This window comes from Saccopteryx bilineata, chromosome X (assembly GCF_036850765.1).
Source record: "Saccopteryx bilineata isolate mSacBil1 chromosome X, mSacBil1_pri_phased_curated, whole genome shotgun sequence".
NCBI lineage: Eukaryota > Metazoa > Chordata > Mammalia > Chiroptera > Emballonuridae > Saccopteryx > Saccopteryx bilineata.
The window spans coordinates 115958969-115984591 of NC_089502.1; the positions used below are offsets into that span (position 1 = coordinate 115958969).

At 42.2% G+C, this 25623-nt stretch overlaps 2 protein-coding genes across 2 annotated transcripts; both read right to left on the bottom strand.

Moving 5' to 3' along the window:
- Positions 1–21186: 21186 nt before the first annotated feature.
- Positions 21187–21534, bottom strand: LOC136317809 (histone H2A-Bbd type 1-like). The gene has a single exon (XM_066250540.1). It carries the CDS (start codon positions 21532–21534, stop codon positions 21187–21189), a length of 348 nt encoding a protein of 115 aa, XP_066106637.1.
- A 3471-nt stretch (positions 21535–25005) lies between these two features.
- On the bottom strand, positions 25006–25350 carry LOC136317810 (huntingtin-interacting protein M-like). The gene has a single exon (XM_066250541.1). It carries the CDS (start codon positions 25348–25350, stop codon positions 25006–25008), a length of 345 nt encoding a protein of 114 aa, XP_066106638.1.
- Between the last annotated feature and the right edge of the window lie 273 nt (positions 25351–25623).

Below are 25623 nucleotides of genomic sequence, written 5' to 3' on the forward strand. Positions count from 1 at the left end.
GCCTTTAGGACCATTTCTGGAGACTTTAAATGGTTGTCTAAAAAGTAATTTTACTACTTTTTACTCTGGGACAACTAGAACCCTTGGCTCTCAATACCTTGTGTAGAATCCATAGTATCCCTTTCATTGTAATTGAATCTACGCTAGGGATTTTATTACATTAAATCACCTCTGTGGCAAATAATCCAGTGAACTGAGAAACACTTCATCATGTAGTTTCCAAAAGTGATTCTCATAAAATGAGTCATACTGAAATCTGACTTATGGAGAGGCTTAAATGAAGTTACTTCTTTAGGCAATAGGAAATGGCCAACCCTTTACTGCAATCCAGAATAAAAAGTACTCTCACAATTCACAAGGGCAAGCAAAACAGAGAGCTTGAAGATCTGCTTTTGAGAAGACTCATCATTGCATTTGAAAATAGCACTTTATGAAAACTGAACTTGCAGAGTGAGACCCTCCTCCAGATATTCAATCAGGCCTGATACGAAAGCTAAAGAAAGAGGAATGGATAGAGTCACATCTAAGAATTTCCTTGCTCTAATCCCAGAGTCAGACAAATAGGCTATCTGGTATACTTCACCTATAATACTAACAAAACATCAAATCATTGAATAGGAAAATAACCACATCTATCAGTAGAATCTTGTAATATAGATAGCTAAATAATCCAACAGCATTTTCAACAGAAGTTTTTTTCCATCACAGAATCCTTGTCTTGACTTACAAGGACACACATCCCCAGAGTCTCATAGTATGACAGTTGACTTCTTTACCGTAATGTATTCAAATTATTTAAAAAACAAAACTTCCATGATGAATGTTAGCTGAACCTATTGTGGTAATAAAACAATATATGTAAAACTAACCATTATGCTATACATCTTAAAATTATACAGTGATGTATGTCAATTATTTCTCACTGAAGCTGAAAAAATACTTTCAGTTAACTTTCTGAGGCCTAGGGAATTCTAAGTTTAATTTTTGGTCTTTAATTACAATAACTGAAAAATTGAAGTATATATCACAATGTCAAATCACAGTTGCTGACCATAGCTGCAGGGAAGCCAGTAAACCCAGTGCTCAGAAACTAATACTTTGAGTTGGTGATTACAGACTGTTGTGGCAGGCTGTTTCAGATAGTAGCTTCAGAAATATCCAGCTTGGTCTTTCCTAAAGGCAAGAGACATACTGTATTTTCTCTGTGCTCTGTTGCTTGGCAACTGAGCTAATTTATGTCTGAGGTGAGGCTGTGGAGCCATCTTCAGCACCTGGGTCCAACTTGCTTCAACCAAGCCATGGCTGCAGTAGGGGAAGAGAGAGAGATAGAGAGAGAGAAAGGAGAAGGGGAGGGTTGGAGAAGCAGATGGTCGCTTCTCATGTGCTCCCTGACCGGAAATCAAACCCAGGACATCCATATATCAGGCTGATGTTCTACTACTGAGCCAACCGGCCAAGGCCTTTATTTAAAAGTATGGTTCTCAAACTATGATGAATGATGCTTTGAATAAATGTCCAATTCATCGAGGACCAATATTTCTGTTTGTTTTATAATTTTGTAAAATATAAGGGTGAATCATTAGAAAAGCAACAGTGACCAAAAAGGGCATACAAACTACAAGCTCCTCATTTTTAAATATTTAGACTCAATAGATATCAAATAACTATGTCAAATATCTATACAAATATTAAAATGTTTACTTTTTATTTCTATATTTATCTTGTCTCAGACTAGTAACTCCTAGTTGATGAACAGGCATGGGTCTGCTGACCACAATGAGAAGCATCACTCTAGACAATAAATTTCATTATCAGGATTCTCATTCCCCAATCCTGACATGTCAAACTCCCCCTTCACCATAATAACCTTTCCTTCCATAAGCATGCTCAAATATTTTCCTTCTTAAAACAATAACATTGACAAACCACAGTCCCATCTCTGGGTACCACCTTTTTATCCTTATGAACAAAGGTCTTTTTTCCTCCTATAATTGCATCTTCTATTCACTCCTTGGTGCTTGGTGATCTGACTCTGTCTCTACCACTTCAGGAAACTGCTCTTCCAAGGACTCTGTGACCTTCTAGTTGCTAAATCTATGAAAAGACTTGGGCCACATTTCAGTCTTTATCTCTGAACTCTTCTCTCCAGCCTGTAGGACAGGGGTCCCCAAACTTTTTACACAGGGGGCCAGTTCACTGTCCCTCAGACCATTGGAGGGCCAGACTATAAAAAAAAAAACTATGAAAAAATCCCTATGCACCCTGCACATATCTTATTTTAAAGTAGAAAAACAAAACGGAAGTAGTACTGTATGTGAGCAGCGGCGCCACATACAGTACTCCAGGATGCATCCTGTGCTCCTCTCACTGACCACCAATGAAAGAGGTGCCCCTTCTGGAAGTGCGGCGGGAGCTGGATAAATGGCCTCAGGGGCTGCATGCGGCCTGCAGGATAGTTTGGGGACCCCTGCTGTAGCATATGGGCCACTCTTTTCTCTTCCTTGATCCTTTTTGCCCCTTGTTTTTTAGAACATGACTCTCTTCTGAGTTTCCTTCTATATACATATGTTGGGCAGATAAAATGTATTATGCTCACCTTGTTAAAGATGATGCTGCCCACGAGGAGGCCGTCGCCCAGGTGATATTAATGTGTGTTGGGGTGGGCTAAAGGTAGGCAGAATCCTTGTAGCCTGGGGCTTGGTTTTGGGATTAAGCCTTTCCTACTCTTTTTGATGTAGGGCGGTACAATCCAATCATGCCTCAGAGAAGTGACTTTGTATTAGAGACTTCCCTGTTTTGTATATTGGATTAAAGGTTTGGATTTCTACACTGTAAAATGGGGGCAGAACGAGAACTTGCTCTCTTGGTTCCTGGGATGATTAGCATGAGAGAGCAGAGGGAGCAGAGCAGAGAGCAAAAAGAGGCCATGTGGCCAGGAGAAGCAGCCAGGATGGCGGAGTATTGAGTGAGAGGCCAGTTTGTGTAGAGTTTGTGTAGAGAGAAGGAAGGAGATGGGGAACAGAGGTGAATAAGTCTGGTGAGCTAGAAACCTTTGGTTCTAGGAAACTCGGATAAGTCAGTAGCTTTGTGAGCACTGAATGTGAGTGGGTTTTGGGGCTCAGTGTATGTTTTTACTTGCCCGCCGGGTGCAAGCTAGGATTAAAGACTATGGCCCACCAGTTTGTGGCTCCATTGTTTCTTTACCGACTGTCCAAATCCAATGCGAACCTGCATGTGAATGGCCACGATGGCGGCTCCTGGCTTTACAACATACATCTTTCCTTAGTAATTCTCAGTTTCTTTTCAAGGATTCTATCTCCATGGACCTGTATTTTCATTCTGATATATATATATATATTGTATTTTTCTTTAGTTGGAAACGGGGAGGCAGTCAGACAGACTCCCGCATGCGCCCAACCAGGATCCACCGGGCATGCCCATCAGGGGGCGATGCTCTGCCCCTTTGGGGCGTTGCTCTGTTGCAACCAGAGCCATTCTAGTGCCTGAGGCAGAGACCACAGAGCCATCCTCAGCGCCCGGGCAAACCCCTCTCCAGTGGAACCTTGCCTGCAGGAGGGGAAGAGAGAGACAGAGAGGAAGGAGAGGGGGAGGGGTGGAGAAGCAGATGGACGCCTCTCCTGTGTGCCCTGGCCAGGAATTGAACCCAGGACCCCCGCACGCCAGGCCGATGCTCTGCCACTGAGCCAACCGGCCAGGGCCCTGTTATCTCTTTTTTTAAGAAAACACTTCCATTTACATGTTTTGGTGATTTTTACCCATGATTACAAAATCTATATCCAGAACCTAGACTTCCTCTCAGAGTTATAATTGTTTGTCCCACAACTTGACTCAAACTAATCTCATTCTAACTGCCACCTAGTAAAGTGACTTTATTCAGATTAATTAAGTTCTCTAATTTTCAGTTTTTGTATGTGTAAAATAGGATTAATATTGACTCAGAAGCCTGTTGTACAGGTTAAATGATGTAATACAAGTAGGAGTATATAGCAGTGTCTGATTTTACTTAGTAAGTCCTCAGTATATATTAGATATTATTGTTTACTTCCTCCTGGAATTTTTTAGTTCCTTATCATATTGAATGTGGCTAATGCCTTATCAGCTCATTTCCCCTCCCTCCCTTCCTTTCATGCTTTGAAAAATATTCACTGAGTACCTGCTATATGCTAGGCTCTATGTAAGGTGCTGGGGACAGAACATTGACTAAGGCAGGGAGTCCCTACCCTCATTGAGTTTATAGTCTAGTGGTAATAGAAATAATGAATAATTCACTAAAGTAGAAAAATGTGGGTGTCATGTGTCACTTCTTTCTTTCCCTTATTCTTATCCTTATCCTTATCCACTAATCTGACCTCATGAGGCAAGTAAAGAAAATATTTAAACAGACACATCATAAAGGAAGATATATAAATGGCCAATAAGCACAAGAAAAGATATCCAACATCTTTCAAATATATCAGCATTTTAGGGAGATGCAAATTAAACTACAATGAGGTACTAGTACATGACTACTAAGATGACTACAATAAAAAGTCAACAGCAACAACAACATCATGTGTTGGAAAGGATGTGGAAACACTGGAAATCTTTTTTTTTTTTTTTTTTTCTGAAGCTGGAAACAGGGAGAGACAGTCAGACAGACTCCCGCATGCGCCCGACCGGGATCCACCCGGCACGCCCACCAGGGGCGACGCTCTGCCCACCAGGGGGCGATGCTGTGCCCATCCTGGGCGTCGCCATGTTGCGACCAGAGCCACTCTAGCGCCTGAGGCAGAGGCCACAGAGCCATCCCCAGCGCCCGGGCCATCTTTGCTCCAATGGAGCCTTGGCTGCAGGAGGGGAAGAGAGAGACAGAGAGGAAAGCGCGGCGGAGGAGTGGAGAAGCAAATGGGCGCTTCTCCTGTGTGCCCTGGCCGGGAATCGAACCCGAGTCCTCCGCACGCTAGGCCGACGCTCTACTGCTGAGCCAACCGGCCAGGGCCAACACTGGAAATCTTTTAAATTACTGGTGGGAAAGTAAAATGGTGAAACCACTTTGGAAAACTTTGGCCAGCTTTGAAAAATATTAGATATTTAGCACACTGCCCAGCCATTGTATTTATAGGTATTTTCCCAAAAGAAATAAAAATATATGACCCCCAAAAGACCTGCAAATGAATGTTTATATGAATTTTATTTATCATTGCCCCAAACTGAAAACGATATTGAATGCCCATCAACAAGTGTATGATAACCTGACCCAGTGGTGGCGCAGTGTATCTGCCTGGATGCAGAGGACCCAGGTTCGAAACCCTGAGGTCACTGGCTTGAATATGGGATCATAGACATGACCCCATGGTCGCTGGCTTGAGCCCAAGGTTGCTGGCTTGAGCAAGGGATCACTCGCTCTGCTGAAGACCCCAGTCAAGGCACATATGAGAAAGCAACCAATGAACAACTAAGGTGCTGCAACAAATAATTGATGTTTCTCATCTCTCCCTTCCTTCCTGTCTGTCTGTCCCTCTGTCTCTGTCTTTCTCACTAAAAAAACAAAAACAAAAACAAGTGAATGGATAAACAAATTGTGGAATATCTATATAATTAAATACTGTTCAGCAATAAAAGGAAACAAATTATTGAAACGTACAGTATAACTACATTTCAGAATCATTTTGCTGAGTGAAAGAGCCTAGACACAAGCTTGTACATGCTGTATGACTCACTTATATGAAACTCTAGAACAGAGAAAGTAATCTAAAAAGGCAGAAGGAAGATCATTGTTGTCGTGGGAGCGGGGGTGGAGGGAAGGCTTGCATTGGGGCCCTAGGAAACTGGAAATATTCTGTAAATTTATTGTGATAGTGGTTTCAAGTATGTACACATAAATCAAAGCATATCAAATTGCCTTATGTTGAATCCCTACCCCCAATATAATGGCTTTTAGAGATGGCACCTTTGGGAGGTTATTATACTTAGATGAGGTCATGAGGGTGGTACTCTGATGACAGCATTAATGCTCTAATAAAAATGTATACCAGAGAGCTTGTTTGGTCCCTCACTCTGTCCTATGTAAGGACACAGTCACCTGTAAGTCCTCACTAGAGCTGACAATGCTGGCACTCTGATGTCAGACCTCTAGCCTCCAAAACTGAGGATTAAATTTTTGTTGTTTAAGCCCCCCAGTTTATTGGATTTTGTTATGGCAACGTGAGCTGACTAATATATCATTCATAATCAGTGAGGTATAAATTAAAGTGACAATGAAGTAAATTTTATATCCATTAGATTAGTAAAACTTAGAAGTTTTTATAAAGACAGTATCAACACAAACTCATAAACAGTAGTTTGACAAATCTTTTAATGTTGAAGATCCCCCTCCCCTATGACTCAGAATTTTACTCTATGATAAACTAACTAGACCAGTGGTAGTCAACCTGGACCCTACCACCCACTAGTGGACATTCCAGCTTTCATGGTGGGCGGTAGCGGAGCAACCAAAGTATAAATAAAAAGATAGGTTTAACTACAGTAAGTTGTTTTATAAGATTTATTCTGCCAAACTTAGCAAAAATCCGACATAAAGTACTTGTTAAGTAATTATTATTATATGCTTTAACTTGCTGTAACTCTGCTTTATAAATTTTATAAAGTAAAGTCACTTCCCTACTTTATAAATCACCATTACTGTGGAACCAGTGGGCGGTTAGAAAATTTTACTACTAACAGAGATACAAAAGTGAGCAGTAGATATAAAAAGGTTGACTACCCCTGATCTAGAGGCACTAGTGAGCACAGGCACATGACATATATAAATACAAGTTTGCTGCCACATTGTTTGATGTGACAAAATATGTGAAAGGACACAGTAATTATTCAAAAAATGGTTAAATAGTGGTATGTATTTTCTATGAGATTTTATAGCAATTAAAATGAATAAACACTGCAAAGCCTTCCCCTCAGTGCAGAATCATCTCCAGGGACCAGTGAAAGCCACCTCCACTTATTGCTCATTTTTTTCAAATTTATCCTCAGTGTGAAATATTTTTAGAAAAGTGTATGGGAAAGATTTACACACTCACAATCAAAGGAATTTTATCCTAATTATTGCTTGTTTTGTGTGCCTATGTGTTGTGTACATATAATTTGACTAATTTATTTGCCTTCTTTGATCTTATCCCCTCTTCCCCTTTTCCTCTGACAGCTGTCCCTCAGTTTATTGTGTTCATTAGTTCTACATATAAGTGAGACCATATGGTATTTATATTTATCTGCCTGGCTTACTTCACTAATTTTCTAGTCCATCCATGCTGTCACAAAAGGTAAGATTTCCCTTTTTTTCCATAGCTCTATAGTATTCCACTGTGTAAATGTACCAGTGCTATTTTATCCACTTGTCCACTGATGGACACTTCGGCTGTTTCCAGATCTTGGCTATTGTAAACAATGCTACCATAAATATGGGGGTGCATATCAGCTTTTGAATTAGTGTTTTGGGATTCTTAGGGTGAATTCCTAGAAGTGGGATAGCTGAGTCATGAAGCAGTTACATTTTTAATGTTTTGAGGAGACACCATACTGTCTCTATACTGGCTGCACAGGTCTGCATTCCCACCAGCAGTGCAGGAGGAATTCATTTTCTCCACACTCTCTCCAACACTTGCTGTTTGTTGATTTGTTAATAAAAGCCATTCTGGCAAGTTTGAGGTGTTATCTCATTGTGGTTTTAATTTCCATTTCTCTAATGATTAGTGATGGTTAGCCTTTTTTTCATATGCCTATTGACCATCTGTATGTCCTCTTTGGAGAAGAGTCTATTCAGGTCTTTTGCCCATTTTATAATTGTATTATTTACTTTCCTGCTGTTGAGTTTTAGAAGTTCTTTAGAAATTTCCATTATTGACTCGTTATCAGACGTATTGGTGAATATGTTCTCCCACTGTGTGGATTGTCTTTTAATTTTGTTCATGATGTCTTTTGCTGTGCAAAAGCTTTTTAGTTTGATATAGTCCCATTTGTTTATTTTGTCCTTTATTTCACTTGCCTGTGGAGAAAAATCGGCAAAAATATTGCTATGAGAGATATTGGAGAGTTTACTGCCTATTATTTCTTTCAAGATGTTTAAAGTTTTATAACTTACATCTAAGTCGTTTATCCATTTTGAGTTTATTTTTGTGAATGGTATAAGTTGGTGATCTAGTTTCAGTTTTTGCAAGTACCTGCTCAATTTTCCCAACGCTATTTATTCAAGAGACTGTCTTTACTCCATTGTATGCTCTTACCTCCTTTGTCAAATATTAATTGACCATAAAGGCCTGGATTTATTTCTGGGTTCTCTGTTCTGTTCCATTGATCTATATGCCTGTTCTTATGCCAGTGCTAAGCCGTTTTGATTACAATGGCCTTGTAGTATAACTTGATATCAGGAAGTGTAATACCTCCCACTTTATTCCTCATTTTTAAGATTGCTGAGGTTATTCATGGTTTTTTTTTGCTTCCATATATATTTTTGTAATATTTGTTCTATATCTTTGAAGTATGCCATTGTTATTTTAATAAGAACTGTATTGAATTTACAGATTGCTTTGGGTAATACAGACATTTTAATGACGTTCGTTCTTCCTATCCATGAACACAGTATACGCTTCCACTTGTTTGTATCTTCCTTGATTTCCTTTTTCAATGTCTTATAATTTTCAAAATACAATTCTTTTACCTCCTAGGTTAAATTTACTCCTAAGTACTTTATCTTTTTGTTGTTGTTGCAATAGTAAAGGGGATTGTTTCCTTAATTTCTCTTTCAGAAAGTTTACTGTTGGTGTATAAAAATGCCACTGATTTCTGAATATTGATTTTATATTCTGCCACCTTGCCGAATTCATTTATCAGGTCTAGTACTTTTTTTACTAAGACTTGAGGGGTTTCTAAGTACAGTATCATGTCATCAGCAAATAATGATAGTTTTACTTCTTTTTTTTCCTAATTGGAAGCCTTTTATTTCTTCTTCTTGTCAGATTGCTGTGGCTAGGACTTCCTGAACTATGTAGAATAAGAGTGGTGAAAGGGGGCACCCCTGCCTTGTTCCTGATCTAGGGGATTACTTTCAATTTTTGCCCAATGAGTATGATGTTGGCTGTGGGTTTGTCATAGATGGCCTTTACCATGTTGAGTTATATTCCCTGTAGTCCCACTTTGTTGAGAGTTTTGATCATAAATGGATGCTGGATTTTATTAAATGCTTTTTCTACATCTATTGATATTACCGTATGATTTTTATCCTTTCTTTTGTTTATGTGGTGAATCACATTTATCGATTTACAAATATTGTACCATCCTTGCCTCCCCATAATAAATCCTACTTGATCATCATGTATGATTTTTTTAATGTATTGCTGTATCCGGTTAGCTAATATTTTGTTGAGAATTTTTGTATCTATTTTCATAAGGGATATTGACCTATGGTTTTCTTTCTTTGTAGTATCTTTGCCTGGTTTTGGAATGAAGATAATGCTTGCCTCATAAAAGGAGTTTGGAAGTCTTCCCTCCTCTTGAATTTTTGAAATATCCTTCTTAGGATAGGTGTTTGATCTTCTTTGAATGTTTGGTGAAATTCACCTGAGAAGCCATCTGGTCCAGGACTTCTGTTTGCTGGGAGCTTTTTGATAACTGTTTCAATTTCATTTTTTGCAATCGGTCTGTTTAGGTTTTCTGATTCTTCCAGATTAAGTTTTGGAAGATTGTATGTTTTGAGGAATTTATCCATTTTACCTAGGTTGTCCAATTTTTTGGCATATAGATCTTCATAATATTTTCTTATAATACTTTGTATTTCTGCAGTTTCAGTCTTTACTTTTCCACTTTCATTTCTAATTTTATTTATTTGCATCTTCTCTCTTTTTTTCCATGACGAGTCTGGTTCAAAGTTTGTCAGTCTTGTCTACCTTTTCAAAGAACCAGCTCTTGGTTTCATTGATCTTTTGTATAGTTTTTTAGCTGCTATGTCATTTATTTCCCCTCTGATTTTTATTATTTCCTTCCTTCTACTTCCTCTGGGCTTTACTTGTTCATTTTCTAGTTCTTTTAGATACAGGGTTAAGTTGTTTATTTGAGATTTTTCTTGCTTCTTACATTATGCCTGTAATACTATGAACTTCCTTCTCAGAACTGCTTTTGCTGTGTTACATAAATTCTGAGTTGTTGTGTGTTCATTTTCATTTGTTTCAAGGAAATTTTTTGTTTGTTTCTTGATCTCATTGTTAACCGATTCGTTATTTAGTAACATGCTATTTAGCCTCCAAGTATTTGAATGCTTTTCAGTTTTTCTATTATATTTGGTTTCTAGTTTTATGCCATTGTGATTAGAGAAGATGCTTGATATGATTTCAATCTTATTAAATTTATTGAGACTTGTTTTTTGGCTTAAAATATGGTCTATCCTAGAGAATGTACCATGAGCACTTGAATATATATTCTGCATTTTGAGGTGAAAGGTTTTGAAGATATCAATTAAATCCAGTTGATCTAGTGTGTCATTTAGGGACACTGTATCTTTGTTAATTTTCTGTCTGGAGGATCTATCCATTAATGTTAGTGGGGTATTAAAAGCCCCTACTATTATAGTATTGCTGTTGATCTTGCCCTTCATGTCCATCAAAATATGCTTTATATATTTAGGTGCTCCTATGTTGGGTGAATAAATATTTACAATGGTTATATCCTCCTGTTGGATTGCTCCCTTTATCATTATGTAGAGACCTTCTTTATTCCTTAGTATATATAACCTTTGTTTTAAAAGCTTTTTGTCAGATGTAAGTATTGCTGCCCAGCTTTTTTTTTTTTTCTTTTTCATTTGCATGAAATACTTTTCCCATCACTTTACTTTCAGTCTCTGTATATCTTTTGTTCTGAGGTGGGTGTCTTGTAGACAGCGTATGTACCGGTCCTGTATTCTTATCTATGCAGCTAACATATCTTTTGATTGGAGTATTTAATCCGTTTATGTTTAAGTTTATTATCGACATGTACTTATTGCCATTTTATTCTTTACCTCTACAATTCTTTTTTTTTATTTATTTTGTTTTTCTTTCCTCTGTTTACAGCAGGCCTGTTACCATTTCTTGCAGTACCGGTTTGGTTGTAATGAATTCCTTGAGTTGTCTTTTTTGTTTTTTTTTTTTTTTTGTCTGGGAAGCTTTTTATTTCTCTTTCAATTTTAAACAATAGCTTTGCTGGACAAGAAGTCTTGGTTGTAGGTTCTTGTTTTGCATCACTTCGCATATTTCTTGCCAATCCCTTCTGGCCTCAGGTGTTTTTGTTGAAAAGTCATATGTCATCTTATGGGGGCTTTTTGTAAGTAATTAACTGCTTTTGTCATGCAGCTTTTAGTATACTTTCTTTGTTTTTTAACTGGCATTTTAATTATGATGTGTCTTGGTGTAAGCCTCCTTGGATTCTTCTTTAATGGGGCTCTTGTGCTTCTTGAACTTGTATGACTGATTTCTTCATCAATTTAGGGAAATTTTTAGCTATGATTTCTTCAAACAGGTTATCCCTTGTTTATTCTCTTTTCCTTCGAGAACCCCTATGATGCATATGTTGTTTCTCTTTATGTTGTCACAGAACTCTCTTATACTTTTCTCAGTCTTTTTGTACCTGTTTTCATTTTGCAGCTTTACTTCTGTGTTTATGTTTTATTGTCTTCTAAATTACTGATTCAGTCCTCTGTTTCATTCAGCCTGCTGTTGATTCCTTCTAGTGCCGCCTTCATTTCTCATATTGTATTTGTTATTTTTGACTGGTTCCTTTTTATGCTTTCAATGTCCTTTTTGATGCTTGCGATATCTTTAGTTAGGTGCTCGTTATGTTCATCTATTGTTGCTCTAAGTCCCTTGAGCATCCTAAAAGCCATTATTTTAAATTCTGCATCTGTAGTATGGTTATTTTCATTTCATTTAGTTCTTTTTATGAGGATCTCTCTTGTTGATTCATTTGGGTAGCTTTCTTTTTGTCTGCCCATTTTGTCTGTGTATTAGGTAGTGCTATCTGACTTTAAAATTTTTATATTGTCTTTATGAGAAAGATGGACTCAGTGGTACTGCCCTCTAGCCCACCTGTTTTCCTTGTTCTAAGAATGCTTCTTGAGGGTACTATTTTCCTTTCTGTTGTATGTGAGTATTAAATGCAGTTGGTCTTTTCATGGGTATGGTTATTCCTTCAGGCTGCCTCTACATGTCAACCTTGATCATGTGTATTGCACACTGTGCAATGTTTTTCCTGTAGGTCATATTTATTTTCCAAAATGTCTTGTGCCTGCTAGACTCTCTTCTTTGGGTGTGTTGCTTTTGTAGGTAGCTGAATATAGGATTGGTGCTGTCTGCCACCCACTACCAATTGTGTGGTTCTGGATCTTCTTGGGTTGTCATCAGCTGTTGTTTGTAACCCACTTTGGGCTACTTGTCTGCTACTACTGCTCTTTTTGATGTTTGTATCTGCATTTCCTGTGCCTGATTAGTGTGGGAGGGCCAACCTGTGTGTAAGAATCAGCTTCCTCCTGATTAGAGATTACAGCAGCTCCATAAAAGCCTCAAGCTCTGTATGATTTGCCTCCACTTTTTAGCTGATCCACCTCCTCTTGCAGCTGCCTGGTCTTCCCACAGAGTCTTCTGTAGAAATACTGTAGTGTGAGTTCATACTGGCTTCCCCCAACCAACCCCTCTACAGGTGGCAAGCTTGTTGGGTTAGGGCAGCTGAGGTTGGGAATACAATGTTAGTGGAACCCTCTACTTCAGGGGTGTCTCTGTCAGGAGCTCAGTACAGGGAATCTGGCCCCTATTCCAGAGTCTAATCCCTCAATCACTGCTGGATACTCAAATTTTATTTCTCCCTAACAAGGTGAGCAGCAAGTTAAGATTGAGTGGGACTAATAGCCCCCTTTACAGAAGTTCTTACAGCTGGCAAGATCCTTGTCTCAGGGAGGAAGACTGAGAGAGTCTTCTCCCGAGGATGACTATGCTTCCCCAGAAAGTGGCTAAGCCCCTCGACCAGATCCAACAATAGGCTCACAGGGACCCACACTTTAAATGTACATGCTCCAAGCCTCTTTTCCTCCCCCCTGTGGAATCTAGCCCAGCAGGGAAGGATTGTAGCACCTGGGTCTGCTGACTCTGAAGGTCTACCCTATCCACTGTACATGAGCTGCTGTGCTGTTGCTGATCACGTAGAGAAGAACTTGCCTCAGCTGGGCCAAGTGTGAGGAGCCTTTCCTTAGCATACCCCACTACAAGGGTTTTTAGGTCCTGAACCAGTGCTTTCTGCCACTGACCACTGGATATTTCAGCCCTTGGCTTCTCTAGAAGGAACCTGTTGCAGACCAGTGGGAGACACCACGCTTGACTGGCCCTCAGCAACCTTCTTGGAGCTACAAGCAATACAGAGTTTGTTGCTGCCTCTGCTGGGCTCAGGTGCTCATGGAAATAACAAGCTGAATACCCAGGCTAGTTTTTACCTACACTGGGCCTAGGGGAAGGTCCACTTAAAAGACCAAGGTTCCCTGAGTTCCACCTCCTGCAGGCTTTGTTTACTGGCTGCTTGTTGGGTTCAGTCACTGAAAAAACCTCTGCTAGAGTCTCGAGCCTTTGGCAGTTCAGTGATGAGGAAGGGTGGTGGGTGTTCCTCCACCCCTCCACCCCAGGTGTCAGTCCAGACATTTTTCACAGTCCTCAGTAGGGTGTGGCCCCAGGTGTCCAGTGGTTGTGGCCTCTGAGACCCAGAGGTGCAGTCTGCCCGCCCTGTGGATGGTTTTTACTGAGTCTCCTGTGAGGTGGAAGCACTAGTCTTAATTCTTCTGTAGTGTATAGGAAAAAGCTCCAACCTCAACATCAGAAAACTGAGTCACTGATGTGCCCCGTGCTTCCTGGACTATCAGAATGACCCAGTCTCCATGACTGGGGCAAGAGAGACTCCCGAGTGTGGAGCAGTTGATTTTCCCCAGGCTGATGTCTCTCAGAGGAGACTGCTCCTCCCAAGAAAGATGGCGACTACAGTATTAAAGAATGACTCAGCTCAGGAGTTCTGGTGGCCATCCCCCACAGTGTCTCTTCCTGAGCCTCTAACTTTACACTCTCCTCATGCAACTGTAGTCCTCTTAGCTCTCCCCCCACCAGAGCCCCTGGTAAGTGGCTGTGAACAAGATTTTCTGCGCTGGCCCTTTAAGATGGAGCCTGTGTCTCCCAGAGCTCTGTCTCTTTTTCCCAGACAGAAATCCAACACTTTTCACCTCCAAATGCGGTATGGGCATCTCTTCTAGGCTCTGGGGTTCTAGGCTGTGGCTTCTGGCCTGCAGCTGAGGACCCACATCTCTCAGGGAGACCCTCCCAACAGTGAGATTCCCTCTGAACCCTCTGTCCCACTGGTTCCTGGCAGTAAGGCAGCCCTTTCCGTGTCTCCACCCTTCCTACCAGTCTCAGTGTGGTTTCTTCTGTGACCCTTGGTTATAAACTCCTCTTCATTTAGACCAAATTTGGTATTTCATGATGATTGTTCTTTTTTTTTTTTAACAGAGACAGAAAGAGTCAGAGAGAGGGATAGACAGGGACAGACAAACAGGAATGGAGAGATGAGAAGCATCAATCATTAGTTTTTCGTTGCGCATTGCAACACTTAAGTTGTTCATTGATTGCCTTCTCATACGTGCCTTGACCGCGGGCCTTCAGTAGACCAAGTAACCCCTTGCTCGAGCCAGCGACCTTGGGCTCAAGCTGGTGAGCTTTTTGCTCAAACCAGATGAGCCCTCGCTCAAGCTGGCGACCTCGGGGCCTCAAACGTGGGTTCTCTGCATCCCAGTCCGACGCTCTATCCACTGCGCCACTGCCTGGTCAGGCATGATGATTGTTCTTAACTTAAGTTGTAACCCAATTTGTTCCTGGGAGGTGGCAGTTGGAAAGTCCCCCTACTACATTGCCATCTTTCATTCCTGACAGTTCATTATTAATGTATAAAAATACCACTGATTTCTTAATATTAATTTTATATTCTGCTACCTTGCCAAATCCATTTATCACGTTTAGTAGATTTTTGATCAAGACTGTAGCACTTTCTATGTACACTATAATGTCATGTAATGATGGTTTTATATCATCTTTTCAAATTTGGGTGCCTTTTATTTCTTCTTTTCTGATTGCTGTTACTAGGACTTCTGGTACTATGTTTAATAATAATGGTGAACCAGAATCTAGAAAAGGAGCCCACACAGAATTTGGTGATGAAGAGAGGTGAGGTTCCTTTCTGTGAGAAAGAGAAGGGAGATCTCATACCTGCTGGACTCCTTTGGGCATGTTGCTTATGAGGCTAGCCTAGTCTAACATTGGTGCAGTCTGCCACCCACTATTGGTTGTGTTGGTTCTGGGTTCTCATGGGTGGAGTTCTGGTACGCGTTGATGTGAGACGTTGTTTGCAACCCACTGTGTGCTACCTGTCTAGAACTACCACTCTGTTCCCTGTTTCTGTCTGCATTTTCTGTGCCTGGGTTTGTGATGGAAGGCTCAACTTGCTTTGATCTGACAAGAGCTCAGTAAGAGGGCCCAAGTTCCTTAAGAATTGCCTTCACTTTTTAGCTCTCCATTTCTTCTTGCAATTTCCTGATCTTTCCACAGATTGTTTTGTAGAAAGACTTTAGAGTGGGCTCAAATTGGCCTCACCCCAGCAACCATTCCACAGGTTTCGAACTTTTTGGTTTAGGGCAACTGAGATCAGGAGGACACATTAGTGGGACTCCCTACTTTGGGGGTCTCTTGGTCAGGAACTCAGTACAGTACGGGAAAATTGGCCCTTACTGCAGGTTCTAATTACTCAGCCACTGCTGGATACTCCTATTTTATTTCTCCCCAGTGAGGTGAGCTGCAGTTTCAGATTCGGTGGGGCTGACATTCCTCTCCTCAGAAGTTCTCTCAGTTGGGGATCCCCCACTCTCAGGTGGAATTTGCCTTAGTTGGTTTAGCACCTGACTAGCTTTCCCTTTGAATATGTTGCTAGTAAGGGTAGCTGAAACCTTCTCTGATGTTCTCTGTAGCTGGCCTCTGGATATGTTGGTTCTGGGCCTCTTAGGAGGGAAGCTGGTACAGAGCAGTGTGATGCCCTCAGCAATCTTTTTGGAATTGTAAGCAGTCCAGTTTTTAGCTGCCTCTGCTGGGCTTACGTGCACATGAAAGAACTAAGCTGCACATCTAGGCTGGGTTTTATCAGCCCCAGGCCTGGGGACAATTTAGCAAAAGGCCCAAAGCTCCCTGAGAACCACCTTCTGCGTCCCTCTGCTAACTGCTTATTGGGTTTGGCTCCTGAAAAAACCTCTGGTGGAATCTAGAGGCTGGGGCAAGTTTGGGATTAGGAAAGGTGGTGGGTATGGCTACCACTTCAAGGCCCCAGGTGTTGTTCTGTCCTGAATTTTCTTCACAGATCTTAATAGGGTATGGCCACCAGGAGTCTGATCTTTGTGGTCTCTGAAACCCAGAGATTTGGTCTGTTCACAGTCTGGACAGTTTCTACTGAATCTTACATTGGGCAGAAGCACCAGTAATATTCTTAAAATAGTGGGTGGAAAAGCTCTGGCCTCCATGCCAAACAACTGAGTTACTGTCACCCCCTGGGTTCTCTCATCCCCCTACTTCCTTGCCAAGGCTGCTTACTTCTCAGCAGGGCCCAATCTCTATAGGGTGGGGCAATAGAAATTCCTGAAGTTGGGGCATTTGTTTTCCTCCAGGCTGATGCCACACAGAAGGGACTGTTCCACTCATGAAAGATCACAACTGTGGTATTAGAGAATGATTTGGCACAGGGGTTCTGGTAGCTGTTCCCCACTGCATCTCTCCCCAAGATCATCAACTTAACAGTCTCCTCATGTGACTCTAGTCATTTTAACCCTCCCTTTGTCAAAGCCCAGAGTAAGTGGCTATGAATGAGATTTTCTGCATTAGCCATTTAAATAGGTTCCTGCTTCCCTGAGATCTCCCTTCTCTTTCTCACAGAGAGAAACCTCACTTCTCTTCATCACCAAATTCTGTGTGGGCTCCTTTTCTAGATTCTGGTTCTTTAGGCTGGGACACCCAAACTGGGGCTTAGAACCCACACCTCTCAGGGCAAACCTCCTGATGGCTGCATGTTCCTGGGAACAGAGGCCACCCTTTTCATGCCTCCATCCTTCGTACTAGTCTCCATGTGACTTCTGTGACTCTTTTATAGACTCCTTTTAGTCTTAAATTGGTTTTTCGGGATGATTGTTCTTAAATTTAGTTATAACTCCAGTTTGGCACTGGGAGGAGATGAGTGAAACTTCCATCTGCCTACTCCATAACCATCTTGGACTGTGTTTTTTCCCATTACTTTACATGACCTTATATTTATAAAATTATTCTGAGTCCATGGCCTTATAGTGACCACCAGACTTTCTGTTATGTATAAGTGAGGAAATATTTGTGAAGCTTGCTCAAGTTTCATGATTGATGAGGAAAATAACTATTTTCATTGAATGTAGTGAGATAAGGAAAATAAATTTGCTTTAATAATTATAATCTATGAGTCCCATTTGATCAATGTCATCATTACTAATATATTTTCAGTCAAGATGTTATGAAAAGTAGAATTGTTAATATTATATTTTTTTGTTAAAGTCTTATGAAAAAGGTTGAATGACTGCTTTACTATTATTCAAAATAGATTGTGTACCAAAATAGATTGTATATTTTGTGAATATATTTAACATTACCAAACTGTACACTAAAAGTGATTAAGATGGTAAATTTTGTTGTGTTTTGTACTGTAATTTAAAAATTCAGAGAACTGTGCAATAAAATATGTGCATTAGCCCGACCTGTGGTGGCAGAGTGGATCAAGCATTGACCTGGAACACTGAGGTTGCTGGTTCAAAACCCTGGGCTTGCCCAGTCAAGGCACATGTGGGATTTGATGTTTCCTGCTCCACCCCCTTCTCTCTCTTTCTCTCTCTCTCTCTCTCTTTTCTAAAATGAATAAATAAAGGCACATGAGAGATTTGATATTTCCTGCTCCACCCCCTTCTCTCTCTCTCTTTTCTAAAAGGAATAAATAAATACAAATAATTAAAAAATATGTGCATTATATTTTGCATAAATTATGCCACAATAAGGTTGATTTCAAGAAACCTTATCAAATTGCATATTTTAGGTTGCTGCAGTTTATTGAATATAACTTACATCTCAGTAAAGTTGAAAAACGTTAAAGAAGTCACACAATTATTTGCAGTTGCTTCAACATCTCATGTTCTCTCATGCCTTGGTGCTATAATCCATAGTACTCCTTCTCCTTAGGACCATTATGGCGAATAAAAACTGCCCACTTTTGCAGTGCTGGTCAACCTGGTCCCTCCTTCCCACTATTGGGCATTCCAGCTTTCATGGTGGGCCAATTGCAGCACCCTTTGGTTGTTCCACTACCGCCCACCATGAAAGCTGGAACTCCCACTAGTGGGCAGGAGGGACCAAGTTGACCAGCACTGCAAAAATGGGCAGTTTTTATTAAAAGGTTCGCCATCACGGCCTTAGAACATACCCTGTTCCACACCTCCATTATCCCACTTTGTCAGGCCAACTCTTTCCTTATCTTTTAAAATGAGTTCTAATGTCTGCTGGTTCTAGAAAACATATTCTCACAAAATCTGAGCTAGTTGCCTTCCTAATTGTTCCCATAGCATTCTATTTTTTTTTTTTTTGTATTTTTCTGAAGTTGGAAACGGGGAGGCAGTCAGACAGACTCCCACATGCACCCAACCGGGATCCACCCGGCATGCCCACCAGGGGGTGATGCTCTGCCCATCTGGGACATTGCTCTGTTGCAACCAGGGCCATTCTAGTGCCTGAAGCAGAGGCCATGGAGCCATCCTCAGCGCCCGGGCCAACTTTGCTCCAATGGAGCCTTGGCTGTGGGAGGGGAAGAGAGAGACAGAGGGGAAGGAGAAGGGAAGGGGTAGAGAAGCAGATGGGCACTTTTCCTGTGTGCCCTGGCCAGGAATCGATCCCGGGACTCCTGCACGCCAGGCCGACACTCTACCACTGAGCCATCTGGCCAGAACAGCATTCTATTCTTAAATGAATTAGAATATGGAATAAGAGTATCATCAAGATGTTCATGTTCCATGTAAAAAGTCAGAATGGGGAGTTCCCACTAGAGTCCTCATGGCTTGGCTACTGAGAGATTTCAGAGTATCTGTCATGACCCTGTTCAAAATAGCTTAAAGATTCTATCTTAGCCCATGCTCAGAAATTTGATCCTTATCAGCACACTCAAAGTAGATCATGAATCTAGTGACATTAAACACATTCACAAGACACAATAAGAATAATACATTCCAAGAACCAGAATGCAGCAAGTGCAGACAAGCAGCACATTTTCTTCTACTGAAGGCACAGAATTCTCTTCACTTTATACTCAGGACATGGCCAAAAAGCATTTGCTCAATTTGTGAATTCTATGTCACATCAGGGAAAGGTCTAAGATTCATAAGTAGAAATCATAGGTAGTAAATCATTGTTCATTACTACCATGACAAGAGTTAAAAAATGTGTTGGACTATTTCAAATATTATATATATTTCTTGTGATTGGAGCCACTTGAAATAGTTGACTACCCCTCTGCCATGACAAGGAAGATGATGTAAAGCATCTTAATATAAAACAGTCTTATGGTCATTAAAATTCTGTCCTACAGGGAGGGAGACATATGCAACTACTTAGAAGGGCATACTCTGTGCGAGCTACTGTGTTATACAGCAGTTACCAGCACACATTGACTTAATATTTGGGAAAACCCAAACATTATTCTCAATTTACACACGAGGGAACTGCTGATCAGAGGGAACAGATGAATATACAGTATCCCATGGCCAGAAAGTAGTGACCTGGGATGCCAAGCCAGGTCCTCTGGTTTCATTGTTGAAGTGACTAGGCAGCCTCTGACCAGCCCTCTATGACAGGACAGGAGGCAGCAAGAGGGTGGACCTCAAGCATATGATAAACAAAGAAAATGTCAAATGTGGACAGTCACTGGCAGGGAGATAGAATGTTAGATCATTTGATATGACTTTTTTTTTAACTTAAAATAGCACTTGCGAGTATTTGTAACAATGATATGCACTTCTGAGTCCATGACTTGGAACAGAACTCACATAAAACATACTTAAACCTGTCCATACATGTCTTCAACCATTGAAAATTGTATGTTCTCTATTTAATATGAACAGATTAGGTGTTTTCATGTGTAAATGGGATTAATAATTGTGTTTATGATTGAGAACATTTATAATTAAATAAATTAATAAATAATAACCATTAAGAATTGCTTGGATTGCCTATCGTCATCCAGAAAATAGCTTTTATGTAATTTACCAGTGTCCACAAGAGCAGACAGAGGAATATATTCTACAGAGTACCACAGCACTGGTTAATAATCTCTGTCTCAAGCCCATCTTTTGGAATGAGTCAGGGTATAAATAAATAATACATGAAATCAGCATGAGCATAACTCCTTATGTGTTGTTTTCTTTATGGTTTTCCCATCACTCCTCAATCTTTATGTAAAGCCACAGTCCCATCAAGTTCATTCCAACTGCTATGCTGCCCTCCTAACCACTGGCAGTACCACTACCTCCCACATTTACATGTTCTCAATCATAAATAAATCTTTGACACCCCAGTCATGGTCTTCAGCCCACCCCATCTGCCACCCTCATTCTGGGAGCCCCCTTCTAACCTCCTGGCCTCACAAGCCTCAACTTTCTCAGAAACAATGAGGGGGTCTTCTGACCCTCCCAATCTTGGACAGCTACTCCCACCAGCGCCCCTTCCCACACCATCACCTTAGGAACCAATGCCTTAAATCCCTGATTCTGGCATCCCGCACTTACCGCGCCTTCCACCCTTCAACCCCCCATGAGCTATCTCCTCCTGGATGTCTATCTCACACACACTTCCCACTCAGAGCGACAGAAACAGAGGAGTCAGAAGCTCATTCGCGTATTCAAACACTTTAAGAGCAATTGCTGAAAACGGGAGGCCACCCTCACCCGTGGGAAGTCTGGGGGACTAGATTAGAGTCTTTTAGAGATCTGCGGGCTCTGGGGCCCGGGCATCACTATTTCTTACTGGGTGAAGGCATCCCGTCATCTCAAGTTTAGGTGTCAAGCTGGAAGAGGCTGCGCAGCAACGGGTTTCTTTCTGCTACTCTCACCAAGTCTTGTGAGGTGATGCGCCCCCTGTGATGGTTGTCAGCCTCCTTGCTCATCAGCTCCAGGATGTAGGACACCACGAACTCAAGAATGCCAGCGAGGAAAACAGGGGTCACGGAGGACAGGCGCCTAGCATAGCGATCACGTCTCAGGTGGCGGTCCACGTGACTCACAGAGATTTGCAGCTCGGCTCTTGGTGTGCGGGAGGGGGCACGCTTCTTACGTTGGTGCCGGTCTCTTCTTTCCCTAGGAGTGATGTCTGCTGCATTTTCCTGGGATTGGGATTGGCCCATCTAGATTGTCCTGACGGTCGTGACTTCTCTAGATGCCAGGGCTTATTCCTCCTGCTCACCTATCTCTGTGCTCAAGGCCACCACGTGGTCAGGGAGCTGCCTTTGTGACAAACTGACATTGTGACATCACTGGTGTCCCCTGGGCCTTGACCAGGACTGGCCTAGAAATGTCCATGATAGGACACTGGTCTCCATGGTAACTTGACTCACTTTCTCAAAAAACTCTTTCTACCTGACTTTAGCATGCAAGAAAAATATGTATGTTTCAATAGAAAACGTTTCCCCGCCTATGGGAAACTCCTCCAGATTAGCTGGTTCTAGCCTCGGCCTGTCATGGTGTCCTTTTATATCCCTCTGTAAGGTTCAAGTCACTGACAGACATGCACCTCCTCCAGTAGAAGCTCAATTGTCCCGTCCCACACAGTAAACACAGTAATCACACCAATTTTGTCTCCATTTACATAGTCATCTCACTATCTGTGATGATCACTATTCCTGTTTGTTTTGTGTGTGTGTGTGTGTATTTTTCTGAAGCTGGAAATGGGGAGAGACAGTCAGACAGACTCCCGCATGCGCTCGACCGGGATCCACCCGGCATGCCCACCAGGGGCGACGCTCTGCCCACCAGGGGGCGATGCTCTGCCCCTCCGGGGAGTCGCTCTGCCGTGACCAGAGCCACTCTAGCGCCTAGGGCAGAGGCCAAGGAGCCATCCCCAGCGCTCGGGCCATCTTTGCTCCAATGGAGCCTTGGCTGCGGGAGGGCGAGAGAGAGACAGAGAGGAAGGAGGGAAGGGGGGTGGAGAAGCAAATGGGCGCTTTTCCTGTGTGCCCTGGCCGGGAATCAAACCCGGGTCCCCCGCATGCCAGGCCGACGCTCTACCGCTGAGCCAACCGGCCAGGGCTCTTTTTTTTTTTATAAATAAATTTTTATTTTAATGGGGTGACATCAATAAATCAGGGTGCATATATTCAAAGAAAACATTTCCAGGTTATCTTGTCATTTAGTTCTGTTGCATACCCATCACCCAAAGAGAGATCGTCCTACCCTCTATCCAGTTTTCTTTGTAACCCTCCCCCTCCCCCTCTCCCTCCTCCTCTCCCCCCCACCCCCCATAACCACCCCACGCCTGTCCATGTCTCTTAGTCTCATTTTTATGTCCCACCAATGTATGGAATCCTGCAGTCCTGTTTCTTTTTGAAAGAACTTAATCATATCGATCCATTGTATAGCCACAGAAGCTGATGTGCCCCAAATAAACTACACTAGGAGAGACCAGAACCTGGTGAAACTCCACCTTCGGTAGCTAAGGAGGGGCCCGCTGGCCAACTCACCTGAGTATAAGAGGAAGAGTTGAACTTGGCTACGATAAGGGGGCCCTAAGGCTCTCTAGAACAAATCACCAAGGAGCCAGAGCAGTTCTCCAGACGGTCAAGGCCTATCTGCACCAATGTCATGCTCTGAGGGCCCCTTATTCTGCCAGAAAACGACAACCAGATAAGGCAGAGGAGGCTGGCAGAAAGAGGAGCTGCTGAAGAGTCCATTGCTGCCTCTGGCAGCTCCTGAAACCCCCTCCCATGACTATCACTGAATTACTAAGTTAAAGAGTATGAAACCTGAAAAAGTTGTGAAGTGAACATCTGACTATGGTGTTTCTGTAAATATCTGGTGTACTTGGCGTTGCGTGTGAAGAAAGGTTCTGTGGATGTGTAGAAGCAGGTATTCCAATGGCCTTTAAGCCTATTGGGCTGAATCTCAGGCCACTCCTGTGAAGCAAGTAAAGGCTAACCCATCTCCAGCAGCTCTCAGAGGTGTGGAAGGAGGCAGGAGTGGCTGACTCACCAGCCAGAGGGCAGCTGAGAGGAAATCGGGGTGAGGACGTTTGGGACCCCAGGGGTACCTCTGCCTCTCCCTCCACGTGGCGCTCTTCCGTGTCTCCACAAAACTCAGCAGACCATGGTTTTCACAGCCAGTGTGACCCAAGTCTCACGCAGTCACTGAGAACCAGGCTCAGTGGGACCTTGGGGAGCACAGCTAAGAACCTGGCCTACCGAGAGGAGACACCACGCAGCTGTTCCATAGGGCAATCTCTGTGCCAGGCCCTGTGTTATATAGAGCAGGTCCTGACACACACTGACTTAATCTTTGGGAAAACCCAAACATAGAGAAACTCTAACTCCATTTTACCCACGAGGGAGCTGCTGCTCAGAGGGACCAGATGAATATCCAAGGTCTCATGGCGAGAAGGGCAGAGCAGGGATGGCCCAGCCAGATCCCCTGATCTCGTTGTGAAATCGGCTAGGCAGCCTCTGTCCAGCCATTTTTGACAGGACTGGAGGCAGCAGAGGGCGGAGGCTGGGGATGAATAATGGTGAAAACCTCCAGTGTTGACATTCATACCAGAGGGCTTGTTTTCTAGGACACTTAATGTGATATCTTTTTTTTTAAAACTTAACACAGCACATAAATGTGTTTGTAAGACTTATATATGCTTTTGAGTCCATCACTTAGGGCAGAATTTAAAGAGAACATACTTGTGTATCTTAAAACATGTATTCAGCCACTGATAACTCTGTTACTCTATTAGCTATAGGACAGAAAAATAGGTTTTTCATTTCCAAATAAATATCATAATTGTGTTTATAATGTAATGTCTAGTAATCATTAAGAACTGCTTGAATTGTACATCTTACACCAGATGGTAGCTTTTGTACATTACTGGTTAATGTACCAGTGTCCACAAAAGAGGACAAGATATTATATTCTAAAAGGCCATTAAACACTAGTCAGTAATCCCTGTCTCAAGTCCTTTTGTTCGGAATGAGGCGGTATAAATAAATGAAATCACCCGACTATAAATCCCTCTATGTACATTACTTTAGGTTTTCCCCACCACTCCTCATCCCTTGTGTAAAGCCCTGGTCACATGAAGTTCATGACAAGAGCCATGCCACCCTTTGCCCACACTCATTGCCACCACCTCCGATTTTAGATGTTCTGAACCATGAATAAAGCCTTCGGTACCTCAGTCATGGTCTTTAGTCCCACGCCAGTTAACACTATCATTCAGGGAGGGGGCCCCCAAGCAGCAACCCCGCCCCCCACTCAGCCATCCTCCTGGCTTCACAGAATTTGACTTGCTCAGAACCAATGAGGAGGTCTTCTCACCCATAATCTCAGCTAGCTATTCCTACCAGCCACTCTTCCCACGCCACCACCATTAGGAACTGCTTCCTTAAGTTGTTGATTCCAGCATTCCACACTGACCACACCTTTTACCCTCCAACTCCCCATGAGATACCTCTTTCTGGATGTCTCACAGACACTTCCCACTCAAAGTGGTGGAAACAGAGCAATCAGAAGCACAACAAGGCATTTCAATCCTTTAATGTTAGTTGTTAACAGAGCTTGACTTCCTCAGCTATGTGACATAGCTACTTGGGCTGCTCTGTTGAGTCTTGCCAGGCTCTGCTTCAGCCTCTTGTTCTGGGTCCCGGCATCTGGTCAAACAGGCCAAAGGCTCTGTTGTTAAGGTCCTGGTTGTGATCTTCGTTGTTGTTTGCTGCAATCTCTGCATCTTGCTCCGGGATCTGCACTCTTTCATTGTTGTCCTCCATGCTTACCATCTCCACAATGTAGTCAGTCAGGGAGTCTAGCATGGCCAGAATCACGTCATCTGCAGATGGATTTGCATGTTGATCTTGTAGAAGGCGATCCACGTAGGTCAGTGGGCACTCTAACTCAGCTATCAAATCACTCACTGTTAAATCAAGGTCCAGAGTCTCAGAGTTGTTGTCATGGCTTTGTTCTTGTGACATGATTGTTGAGTTTGGCTCTGAAAAGTCCTTCTTAGTTCTCCAGTTGGATGGGGGACTTCTGAAGACCTCAGTGCTCAGCTCTGCCTTTTATATCCCCTCTAAGTCCCTCATTGGTTAGTGAGCCCTTTGTGACATCGTAGACTTTGGATGTCATTGGTGTCCATTGTCACCTCATCAAGCCTCAGCCTAGAAATGTCCATAATAGGAACCTGGTTACTCTAGTGACTAGCCCCTGATTTTTAAAGGAACTGTTATTTTCTGCTTGACTTTAAA

Excerpts from the sequence above, each read along its gene's own strand:
- LOC136317810 (XM_066250541.1), bottom strand. The coding sequence starts at position 25,350 with ATGTCACAAGAACAAAGCCATGACAACAACTCTGAGACTCTGGACCTT.
- LOC136317809 (XM_066250540.1), bottom strand. The coding sequence starts at position 21,534 with ATGGGCCAATCCCAATCCCAGGAAAATGCAGCAGACATCACTCCTAGG.